Source organism: Pleuronectes platessa, chromosome 19 (genome assembly GCF_947347685.1).
Source record: "Pleuronectes platessa chromosome 19, fPlePla1.1, whole genome shotgun sequence".
In the NCBI taxonomy this organism is placed as follows: Eukaryota; Metazoa; Chordata; class Actinopteri; order Pleuronectiformes; family Pleuronectidae; genus Pleuronectes; species Pleuronectes platessa.
In genome coordinates this window covers 12,659,312-12,671,608 of record NC_070644.1, presented here as the reverse complement: position 1 = coordinate 12,671,608, position 12,297 = coordinate 12,659,312, and the positions used below count along the sequence as shown (strand labels likewise).

Sequence of the window (12,297 nt, the reverse complement as noted above, 5' to 3'; positions counted from 1 at the left end):
ATTTGAAAAAATATAAAATTCTCCCTAGATAACTGCTGAGTAAACATCCAACAGAAGAAAGGTGCAGGGAAGAGGAGGCCATAATAAACACCATAGCAGGTGCACTGATGGCATTTATAATAACAGGTTTAGTGATTTATATTCTTGATTAGATTAATTGCTATACATATAATAACAACATTAGAAGGTTTTGATAATGAATTATCTGCACACTGGATGTGATATGGTCCTTTTATTAGGGGAGTTGTTGAAACGCAAATTGCACATGGTTCCTTATGGCTGAGGTGGTGCCATCGAGTTTCTTCTCCTTTGTCTTCTCTCACATATGATTTCAGGGCCTTAGGTCACAGCTCCTCTCAGGCAAATCTGCGGTTTGGCCTGTGGTATCAGGAGGTGAAGCCCTGTGCTGTGGACCTACCCGCTGCTTCTCATTTACATACTGTTTGCAGGCAGCTTGTTGAGCCTTGTTGTGCACAGAGCAGATTCGTCTCTCGCGTCGTCCAGTGTGTCGCAGCACACGAGGGGAGTTTACAGTAGCTGATATGTGACCAAGTCAGCCACTCTTTATCTCTGGCCCCCTCCTCCTCCTCCTCCTCCTCCTCCTTCTCAGTGGTTTTTCACCCCCTGATCTGTCCTTTTTACTTTTTTGTCTTTGCTGCACTGTGCTTAATAAACCGCTTGGGGGCGTCCCACCTCGGTGCGATTACAGACGCATTGTCGCCTCCCGTGCAATAAACCAGGGAGATATGCCCGTGGAAGGCGCCAGGTGAGCAATAAGACGGAGCAATCGAGACAGCGTGTGTCATGTTTACACCTATTCACCAGCGCCGGGCTCGCTACACATTAACCAGACTATACACAAATAAAGATATGCTGTTGATAAACTCATGACTGGAGGTGCAATGTAGGGATGGGACATCAGGGACTGGCACGCGGCCGGTCCAAGTGGTTTCACTCCGGCGGAGAGACGCACCTCTGCGCCCATAAGGAGCGTCACACTCATCCATGTGGCCACTTTTCATTCAAACTTAAAACCATTTATGCTTCATACTTTTATGGAACTGTTACTTTTGGTTACTTCAAATGGCCACGTAAACTTCTTTTATATAAAGCTGCACCAAAAGGAATAATAGTCAATAATCAACTCATGGAGACTGGACTTCTTGGGATTAAATCCCATATAACTTTTTTTAGGATTAAAATAAAGTTATTTTCCCCATTTCACCTTTTCAAAATATCAACTTTAACCCAAATTATAAAGAGAGGGGTCTTTGCAACAGACGCCAGCAGGACTAATAATAAAATACTCAATTACAGTGCAGGGCCTCTTGAATCCCAGGTATATATCACCTGTGTGGCGGAGGGGGGGTCTCGGGGGTCTGTCACTCTCTGATCAGGCAGACATGGTTTTGCTGAGTTCGGGTACATAGGCCTGGAAAGACTCTCCTCTCGCTCTCGTAGAAACCGTCTATTTGCTGGATGGTCCTAAATCAGCCAATATAAAGTGGCGCATGCAGGCGACAGCTTCTGTAGCCAGCAATTAGTCCCCACATTTTATTACGGGATCAAGCGAGGAACACACACTAAAGAACCGGCATTTCAATATTATTTTATTGAAACTTTCAAGAACACGATGTTGATGTTGTAAACTAGACATAACTCCAATACAACATAACCCACTGACAAACTTAAGAAACACAAAAAGAAACCTTCATATTTTTTTCGATTATGCGGCACTTTCACGACCAGGTTCGCAAAGTAATTCTTTTTTTCTTTTTTTTTAATAGCAGAAAAATAGTCCACCTTTGTCACACTCCAACGACGCCTCCTTGTTTTTTTTTTGTTTTGTTTTTTGTCTTCTAAAAAAAATTATAATATGAATATTTTTTTTCAAGCCATTGGTGCAGTGCGTCGTCGCTTTCCCCATTCGTTTTGAAACAGTAGCACTTCACACACGGGGACAACAAGTGAAAATACAATGGCACATGAGTGTGAGTAACTATCAGTGGATATTTTTTTGAGGGGGGGGGGGGGGATAAAGTCCATATTTTAAGGTGGGTGGGTGGATGGGGGGTGGGGGTATAAATGCAGATGGCAACAAAAGGATAATAGCCCACAAACTATCTTTACACAGGTATAACGACAATAAATTAAGAACAGATCCCTAGAAACAAACTACTCCGTTGTATTTACACGCAATAACAATATGAAATAATTACATAAATATTTTATATATCCCTATGTACACCTATAATCAATACTACCTTTCACTTTTTTTTTGTTTTTTGTATTTAAATTTCTGCTTCCCTTTGACAATTGGCATAAATTCCGCATGCCTGGGTCATGGATCTGTCCCACAACAGCATGTCAATAAGCCTGTTCTGATAATGAAATTAAATCAAGGAAAAAATTATGTATTTTTTCAAATCCTTAATCAAATTTAATGTGGTGAGTTACTTGTTTTTCGTTTTAATTTATTTAGTTTTTTTAAAGTAACATTCGTTGGGGTTTTTGGGGCATGCAACAATTGGCCAATATATCAATGAATAGTGTACAACAAAATACAGCAGTCTTTTCTTTTTTTCTTAAAAAAAAAAAAAAGGTAGATTAATCGATAGAGAATTCAAACAAGTCCAATCAATTCAGAGTGCATATTACAAAACACGTTTCTCCTCGTGTACAATAAAGTTGGGAGACGGGACACAGCAGCAACTTCTCCCCAAATCTGTTAAGTCACACCCATGCCAACTTTTTCAGTTTCAATACTTGTACGGTATTCAAATGACAGGATAGAAGTGTTTAATTTAACAAAGAGAAAATGAAATAAGAGAGAAAGAGGACAAAAAAAAAATAGGAAACTTGTACATATCGGATGTGTATTAACCAAAGTGCATTTCAGAAACTAAAACGTCCATCAGTTCATCTTTTTTTTTTAGTTTTCTTAGTCATGAGAGTTTCAAGAGTGTCTCCCTATTGTTTGTCTTCTTCACCGTCAACACTTTTCATGAGAGAACCACAAAAACGAGAAGAAGCAGGTGGTGGTGGTTGTGTGTGTGTGTGTGTGTGTCAAAAAAATAATGATGATAATAATAATAATAATAAAAAGGGCAAATCAAATCCTAGGGGGATCCGCTCCGTGACCTGTCCTGATTCGAGTCCAGTCCACTGACCAGGCGCTGGATGCTCTGCAGCTCGTTGGCCGCGTCTTTCTCCGCACAAGTTTTTGGGGACATGGACACCGAGGACATGTTGGAGTGGCCGGTCACCTCCGAGGTGGAATCCAGGGTGACTGCAGACACTGGGCTGGCCGGGACCATGCCGTCCCCTTTCAGGTCGCTCCCGCCGCCAGCCATGGAGGGCATGGCGGTGTTGAGCAGCGTGCTGTCCGGTACCGTCATGGGGAGGGAGTAGGGGCTGTACCTGAGCCGGGGCCGCACCGCGTTCAGGAAGGGGTGCCGGTGCACGGACGAGGCGGCGGCGGCGGACGAGGCCGCTGCAGCCGCTGCCATGTACGTGTAGGGGTAGTGGAACAAACTGCCGAAGGGGGACATGGCGAGGCCCTGTGGAGACACGGGAAAAGAGAGTGAGCCTCTGAGTGCGAGCTGGCGTTAACACACAATATTAACACACAGGTCAGAGTAGGCTACACACGTTATGCACAGAAAATTGTAGAAATTGAGCGGTTCTGCGTGGGGAGCAGCATTTTCACCGACGCTAAATATCGTGAAACAAATGCGTAAAAAGTAAAGCTCCGGAGTGCTGCGGGCCTAACTTCCACTGTCCCATGTAGAGATTTTCGTCATGCATAATAACGTTAGTAATGCATCGTTACAAAGCCAGTGGCACTGTCTGACACTTGGCTAATGGACTCCGAAACCTGGACCAAAACGCAGATCTGATATGGGAAATACCCGACCGAGTCTCAGTGCTTGTTCTCACAAATCTGCCCCAAACCAAACATATTCTGCAGATAAAGCTGGCGCGGCGTGTAAACAGCTTTTGGTGCCCGTTCAAGAATTTTCTAAAATCTCCTGCTGCAATCAAACACCGGGAGTTGCACTTGTGGGATCTATTTGGTAAAAAAAAGATGCTAAACGGGAAAAAAAAGACAAATTTTTTGTCCATAAAACATAATGTTGTTTCCCTCTCTGAGCCAATGAGGCATATTAACACGCCAAAACACACCTAATGAGGTCCATATCCAAAAAGGAAAATATTGCCCAACACCTTGTTGTTTCACTGTGATCTCTATTTGGGCTTAGGTAATGTTTCTCAGTCTAATATCTAAAACAACAGTGTGGAGAGAGGTGACCAAGCTCAGTCTTTAACAGTCAAAATATAGTCACCTTCACTCTGAGCCTCTTTTGGCTAAATAAACAAACACTTGCAGAGACGCACATGCAAACAGACCCACACACTCTCATTATCTCTGTCTCTCTCACCCACTCGTGTTTGAACGCACACAAACATGATGAGGAGGACATTAAAGGCGTTTATACATCAGACGCAGCCCATTAAATCTGGCTTACAGTCTGCACGGGCCTCGGAGGCTTCAGTCTGCTGGGCTACACCACGCAACATGTGTTTAACGCAAAGCTGTGAGTACAGTCAGGAGCGCAAGAGAACAGGTTTTACCTGCGATGCCAAGACATGTTGTTGCAGATGAAAGGGCAGGCCCGGCGCTCCCGTCATGCTCTGCTGCGACGATGCCATGCTCGCCGTGTCCATGGCGCTCACTCCTCCCGAGGACACCGCGGCCAATAGTGGTCCCATGCCCGCCATGTTTGAGAACGCACCTCCCATGTTGAACTGACTGGGGTGCAAAAGAAAGGGATGCGCGCCCCCTAAGTGGTTGAAGAACTGCTGTCCCGTTAGGCCTGTTGGAAATCCGAAATTATGCATGTGGCTGTGGCCCATGTGCGGACTGTCCGTCTGCACGCTCAGAGGAATAAAGCTGTCCTTGCTCATCGACCTGCACTCGTCCGTTTTGGGCTGCTCCAGGCCGGGGCTCTTCAGGTCTTCTCCGGAGCGGGTGGTGCTCGAGATGACGGTGATGGGGCTCTGCCGAGAGTCCGCCTGGCTTTTCTCAGTCCTGGGGCCGCTGTCCTTCACCCTGCTGCTAGAGTCACTGCTGCCAAAGGCATGTCCCTTGGCCGGGCTCGTCTCGTGGTCCTTCCCGTCCTCCGTGGTCGTGGAGATCTTGCTGGAGTCCGGGCCATCCTTGGTGTGTCCATCTTTGCTCTCGTCGTCGCTGTCCTCGTCGCTGTCACAGAAATCTGCACCAAGCAGGAGAGGGGAGAAGAATATCAGTTGCCTGTATGCACATTGGTGAATCATGAAAATAATATCTCCCACTATCATAAATATGCAGTTGTAGAATAACAAATAGAGCTGCAGGAAATTTATTTAGGGGCTAAACAGTCTGAGTCAGCTAAACAATAACACATTTAACCTTAAACGTCCATTACTTTCCGTAATATTTGAATCTCTAGCAACAAATTATGCATGTTGAAGTTCATATCCTATCTTTTTGTTATGTGCTTTTGCAAATAAAATATTTTTTAGCAAACTGATATCTTCCTACTGTACATATAATATTCTCAATATTTAATGAGCATATTTATTTCTACAGCAAGACAGCCACACTGCACATGGGCAAAATATCAGCTTATATTAGAAGTGGTTCATTGGCCATAACTACTTTACATTCATAAAGTTAACTCTCACTCTGCATACCTCGTAAAAAAAAAAAACCTTGGCACAAAGGAGAATGTTACGACTTTACACACAACCTATGTGACTAACTGTGGGGTCCGCCAGCCTACCTTTCAGGTGTGGGGGCCCCACGGTGGACACGGCGGGGGACGAGGCCTGGCCGAAGCACTTAAAGGAAGCCTGCTCTCCGGAGGAGTCGTCTGAAGCCCCGTTCTCCTTTTTCTGCTGCTCCTCGTATGAGCGCATGGACTGCAGGGCCAGCTGTTTCCTGTGCGGGAGTAGTACTCATGTTAGCCCTATTACAGGAGGTGGCCACAGCTCTCAGGTCAGAAACAGTATCAGCAACAGGGGGAATGGTGGAGGCTTATTTAGGCTGGAGACCTATAGGACTGGCTCACCTTTGCAGCAGGTGAGAATAAAAAAAACGATTACAGTCCTATTGGTTTAGCTGTAGGCTATTCACAGTGTTTTGGCACATAACCCATGATATATATATCTTACAGTGTCAGGGCTTAGAGGGAAGGTATATTTCAAAATATTAACTGGAAACTGAAGCTTCCAGTTTCTGCTATAAGACTTAAAGAATCCCAATGAACTCCAGCCTATTAAGGTTTTTTTGATTAGAAACTGTGAACAGCCAGACTCCCTGTGGGTTAATGTAAAGGCTATGACGCCAGAACACGCTGTCTGCACGTATAAATCTGAAGACATCTGGATTTTTTTTCTTCTCTTCACATTCACTTTCACTGTCTTACCTCTTTTCCCGTCTCCCGTTTCCCGTGTCACGGAATCCTTTGGCGAAGGGATTATGGTCAATTTTCAGCTGGGTTATCTGCAAAGGACAGAATTGGGTGTAAATACTAACAACTTGTAATTTCATTCTCTCACACTGTTCTCATTCGGTCTCGTTATTTGTTACAGCCTCGAGCTCTAAAGCTGTGGATAATTCCTGCAAGTTTATCGGTGTTGTTGTCTTCTGCAGGCCAAAGCTACCCCAGCCAGCTTTTACAGGTAAAACACAAACAGAACCAAACGCACCAGAGCGCACAGAGCGCATGACTCCTCATTTTATCCTGTGGCTGAAATATCCCCTTTTGGTTTTTGTTTTCTTTAAAAACTTTGCTAAACTTTACTCCCACACGTCCTCTCTCCCAACACCGGCAGTTTTTAACCAAATGCGCGTTGGAGGAGGGGGGAGGCTGTTTGTGCCATCGTTTCCCAACAATATCAAAGACTGGAGGAGATGATTTTCATTATTTTTATGTCTTCCAGGGAATAAAACGTTACCATGCAGCCCAGCCTGACGCAGCCAAACGTCCCTCCACCCCTTCCCTTTCCACACCACCCCCTTTTTTTTCATTTTCTCCATTCAACCGCACATTGTTGCCCCTCTTCTTTTTCTTCATCTCACAACCCCCAACCCTTTTAGCTTTTCACACACACACACACACACACACACACACACACACACACACACACACACAGAAGCAGGGAGAGTGAGTCTGGGTCTGTGCCAAATCTTTTCCACGTGATTAAATAAAAGGAAGATAACCTGTATTACATTCCTCCCGGAATTATTAATTTCCTACCGGAGGCAGCAGCATCATTGCCCCCTCCTCATCCTCCTCTTCCTCCCACCACCCCACCCCCCATTAAGACCCTCCACTCTCACACAGCCTCCAACAAATATGACATCTTTCATATTTTATGACAACAAAATGGTGCAGTGCAAAGGGAAGAGGGGAGCAGGCATGGCACGGACCAATACGCACGAAGCGTGCACATATTGGACAACGAAACCAGCACATGACGTTTAGCTTATGTGGGGGGCAACAGTGATTGTGCTTACCTTGTCGTTTTGATACGCAGTCACGGCAATGAAGTCCGTCTCAGGGAAAACATACGTTCTGAAGGTGCTGTACGGGAGCTTGAGAATGTCGTTGGCGCGCACAATGTGAAACCGAGGCTGGTATTTGTGCATGGAGTTCAGAATGGTCTAGAACACACAACCAGGAAGAAAGAAAAAAGGAAAACAACAACACAAAAAAAACATTAGCGTTTTATTTATGTCGCACTGACATTTCAGTGCGGTTATTATTATTCGCCCCTAGGCTGCATTACGCATTTACTTCAAATGTTAACTTAAATCATGCAGCAGGAGTTAAATCATTAGCAGGAGATAAATCTGATAAATGATTATATGCTATCAAATAAATGCAAATATATATTTATATACAAAGAAAACATCCAGGGAATTATTTTAGCTGAATGTACAAACATTTCTATAAAAGGTTTAAACAGTTTTAGCAGTGTGTAATTGTATACAGGGTTTATAAAGATCTACAGACCTACTTAATTGTGATAAGTAGGCCCTAATAATTTAACATGCAGCTCTAAAAAAATCTTACAATAATGACATTTCAAATAGTTTTTAAATGGTAAAATGTCCCTAATTAATAAATAGTAAATCAACAAATATATACTTTACATGCTGCAGATAAAAAATATACATGCGAATAAAAACATCATCATGCACAATCAATACATTTGGGTCTATATGCTAAAAGGGTATTTTGATAGGTAGAAAAATTTGACATACATTAGTTGAACTTACAAATCCATGCTTGTCCGAGATGTTGTTCGTCAGCTTGAGTTTGTGAAAATTGACGACTTTTGACATCCACTGTTCGCCAGTAGCCGGACTGTCCGGGTGAATGTACATCCTCTTTGGCATTTCGGGGTCGGCCTTGCCCGCCACCATCCAGCGGGAGTTGTGAAACTTGTACCTGCAGTCGTCGGCTGCAACTATATCCATCAAGAGAATGTATTTGGCCTTCTTGTCCAGGCCAGTGCATCTCACTTTGAAAGGGGGGAACATCCGCCTGTGGCAGAGGGAAGAAAAAATACACATGATGTGGAGGCAAAAATAAAAATTATTCACCAATATGAACCAAAACATAGATACATTTATAAATGCATGTTTTTATTATCTTAAAACCACCTTAAATCATGTAGTAATAGTTTAGTAAATTCTGTGTTGCTGCCTTACTTGCCCTTAAATTGTCTCCTAAATATAAGTCAGCTGAAAAGGTGTTTACCATTCTGCATAAAATAATTAGACCCAACTCCACAGCAGCGAGTTCTCACTCCACTAAATCCCCAATTAGTATATAAGACCTGATTTTAAGGCTGTGTGGATGGTGTCTTGATTTTTAATCCCCTGAGAGGCTGACGCGCAGACACAGCAGCCATCTTTGTATGAGCCATACTGTCACTGGGGTGATGGCGACAATAATCTAGTCAGAGCTGCACACACTCACAGTTGACATTTCACTGCATTAATCCGTCAACGTAAAGTTTTGACAAACCGGGCATGAAAATGAACAATGGGATTAAACAAAGCTGTAACAAGCGAGGAAAAAAAACACATTAGGACATTTGTATAGATCCACGAGGCTGGAGGCTATACTGTGATTTCAGGATTATATACCCCTATAAATACTTTAAATAAAAGCATATATATTATCAGAGCTAAAACTTTATTTCCAATAATCTGAACAGGTAATCTCGGATTTTGCAGGATGTGAACAATATCTCTATTTTTCTCCTACAAGTGAATAGTCAGATTTTGTGATTTGTTTTTATGTTATGATGCAAACATATAATAGTGTAATTAAACTCATATCTTCATGACATATTTGGGACAAGCAAGTAGCAATAAAAGGGTAATTTAGACTATTTAAATAAGGGTTTGACAGCATTAAATGAAAATAAGCTATTACCCAGATGTATACATTTAACTCCAAGGCGCACGTGTTCAAATAAATGCATCCATAACTAGTTGTCAATATATAAACTACAACAGGCTTTTGCATATTAGATTTGTCTTTGTTTTTTGATGGAGACCCAAAAAGTCTATTCACCTTCCGGATTTCGTGATCACCATCTCGGTGCCTCTCTTGTGGAAGAGCTCCCAAAGCTCCTTGGCTTCCAGGTGAACTTTGGGATCGTCCTCCACCTCCTCCTCAGGCTCCAGGGTCTTGAGAGGCCTGAGGTGGGCGGCCGCGGCTTGGTGCCCCAGCGAGGAGAAGTGGAGGCCGGACTCCGCGGCTCCCATCAGCTGGTCCATGATCGGCTTCCCCAGGCCGCCGGGCAGGGACAGGGAGCCGCCGTGTTGGAGAGCCAGGGCCGGGAAGAACGGAGGCTGGTGGCCCAGCATTGCGCTCATGGCAAATTCCGGTCCCCGGTGAGGTATAAACGGATGATATGCCATACTCGATCCTTGTATGATTGGATCTCTCATCAGGAAGTTCATCCAAGTGCAGGCAACAGATGTATAGGGCTAGCTGGATGTGGACTACTGCTTCTAACAGCAGGGACGGCTGCGCGCAAGGGGAAAATAAAAAAAAAAGAAAGGAGGAGAAACTCAAATCTGAAGTTTTTCGGAAATTCCTCCTTCAGCTCTGCAGAAATAAGTATCCACTCTTTTTCTCAGACAAGTTGCCGTTGAAGTCTCTGCAGTCCTTTTGTGGAACTGTTGGTCAAAACTCTGCCCGGAGGAAGGCGAGAATGTTCTCCATTAATCTTCAGGAGTGCTGCGAGACCGATTTTCTTCAGAGGCTGACACGCACCGGACACCTCTGCGCGTCTCGCTGGCTCTCGGACATTAGTCGAATTAAACCAACTCGGGTGAGTCACTTAATTGACCGAGGCGCATTCTTTGCTCTCCTGCTGCCGTTTTACAATATCGGCATTCCGGTTAAAACGCGTTCCCTCTTATTGGCGTCCGTCCTGCAGCGGCGAGGGCGACGTGTTGAAATATTTCGATAGCGCCGAATAATCCCGCTGCCTCCTCTCGCTCCGGACATGCACCCTCACACGCACACACACACTTTATTCCTCCGCTCCCCTCCGCGCACACACACATTTCAGAGAAGGACGTGTGCAGAGAAAGGAGTCCGCTGACGGCCAGAGAGAGCGAGGGAGAGAGAAAGAGAGAGAGACAGAGAGAGAGAGAGAGAGGTGGTAAGGTCCCAGCTCCGTGATTTTCCTAGCGCCTCTGTGGCCCATAGGGTTTCATACTGTATGGATGTGCTGCATGTTACGAGTGGCAGCGCCCCGTTTGATTGGCTCTTTGACGCTTTCGGACCAATTGTGTGGCGGCGTGGGCGTGGTTTTGACAGGTCGGGTGGAGGGGACAGACTTCAGACTTATAAAAAGGTGTTTGGGGGAACTCAAAGGAGCTTTGCCGTGAAAACACCACCACTGCCTGAGCCCGTGTTGTGTGAATATGTCAACATCGTTACAGAAGTTGCGCTCTCGGTCGATCCCGTGCGCACTGGGGGGAGAGAGCGCGCTAGGCGAGCCACAGCCACGCCGGGGAGCCGCGGAGCTCTGTGGCGAGATGTTGTGATTCCTGTCGGGCTGTTGACTTCCTTGTCCCGTGGTCTTCTTTTCCCACTTTTAATGTTGCAAGTGCATGTTTTAAAATACCATACATCATGATATCATATGTGATATAACCCCGGTGATATAGATATATATTTATATTTGTTTATCGGCGTTGAAAATCAGCCAACATTTCCTGTAACATCCTCGTCTGAAATCACAGCTCAGAGAAATCTGATCGGTGGACTGGACGAGGCGCTCGAGGATCTAAATTCATGTAATGTTAACAACAGTGTTATGACGCTCGATAATTACGATACCGACACTTTTATTTAATTATTTTCAGAATGATCACGAATTGTGTATTTGTACATTTTTCTTACATTGTCATCTTGGACATTTGCGCATATTCTGCTGCGAATCTTCACTCCCACTTTTTCCTCTGCTGTGTGATTCTGGGATTTGAGTCCGTGTGAGTGAAGTCCGCTGAAAACACTGTGTGGAAATGTTGTTATTGATGAAACATGAAGCACTGATGCAGCCTTTGGACGAGAGGTGGCTATATTATCATTTTGCAACTGAAACTAGGGCGTGAAATAAAGCCTGCTCATCACACACCACATCTTTGCACGCACAGGGCAGAGACTGGGAGGATGCGTGCACTGGTGCCTTTTCCACATCAAGTCTCCTATTAAAAACTACATGTTCAGTATCATGCCCGTCAGATAAATACACCCTGCTCTCCTTGCACAACTGCCTCTGGGAAACAATTCAATTTCACTCCCAGTCTGCAAAGTGACAGCTGCACAGCCCGCGCCAACTGTGCGCTATTGATAATACAAGGCTCATTTTTATTATTTCTATCCGAGCAGTAGATTTTCGTATTTCTGTCATAACATCAAAGCACATCCAGGTCTGCAAACAGTCGCGTTTTATCACCGTGAATCCGTAAGAAAAAGTCGCAAAGATCTGCCCGAAACAGAAAGTAGGAGCGTGCAGTGGCTCACTTACACTATTTGGCTGAAATAATATTGCTTTTGTGCAAAGCGTCCAACAAGCTGTGCGCCCCTTTACGCGCAGAGTTGGGCTGCAGTGCTCCTCAGAATGCTATTTAACCCCAAATTCACAAGTAAACACGAGAGTCGTGTCCAGTCAGCCACCTTGGACAAACATTGACCATCAATTCTCAGTCAA

The 12,297-nt window shown here is 44.5% G+C and overlaps 1 protein-coding gene across 2 annotated transcripts; it reads right to left on the bottom strand.

The window, feature by feature from the left end:
• Positions 1-1,665: 1,665 nt before the first annotated feature.
• On the bottom strand, positions 1,666-10,767 carry tbx3a (T-box transcription factor 3a). 2 transcript variants are annotated; one of them, XM_053411308.1, is made up of 7 exons: positions 9,639-10,767; positions 8,315-8,597; positions 7,565-7,711; positions 6,471-6,547; positions 5,826-5,983; positions 4,636-5,276; positions 1,666-3,560 (listed from the first exon to the last, which is right to left on the bottom strand). In XM_053411308.1, exons 1-7 carry the CDS (start codon positions 10,028-10,030, stop codon positions 3,120-3,122), a joined length of 2,139 nt encoding a protein of 712 aa, XP_053267283.1. In that variant the 5' UTR covers positions 10,031-10,767; the 3' UTR covers positions 1,666-3,119. The 2 variants fall into 2 exon arrangements, with proteins under 2 accessions (XP_053267283.1, XP_053267284.1); XM_053411309.1 differs by having other exon boundaries at positions 8,330-8,597.
• Positions 10,768-12,297: the final 1,530 nt, after the last annotated feature.

Coding starts and splice junctions, on each gene's coding strand:
- tbx3a (XM_053411308.1), bottom strand. CDS start 10,030: ATGAACTTCCTGATGAGAGATCCAATCATACAAGGATCGAGTATGGCA. Junction 8,598..9,638: donor GTGATCACGAAATCCGGAAG/GTGAATAGACTT, acceptor CCTCTGCCACAG/GCGGATGTTCCCCCCTTTCA. Junction 5,277..5,825: donor GGGGCCCCCACACCTGAAAG/GTAGGCTGGCGG, acceptor TGCTTGGTGCAG/ATTTCTGTGACAGCGACGAG.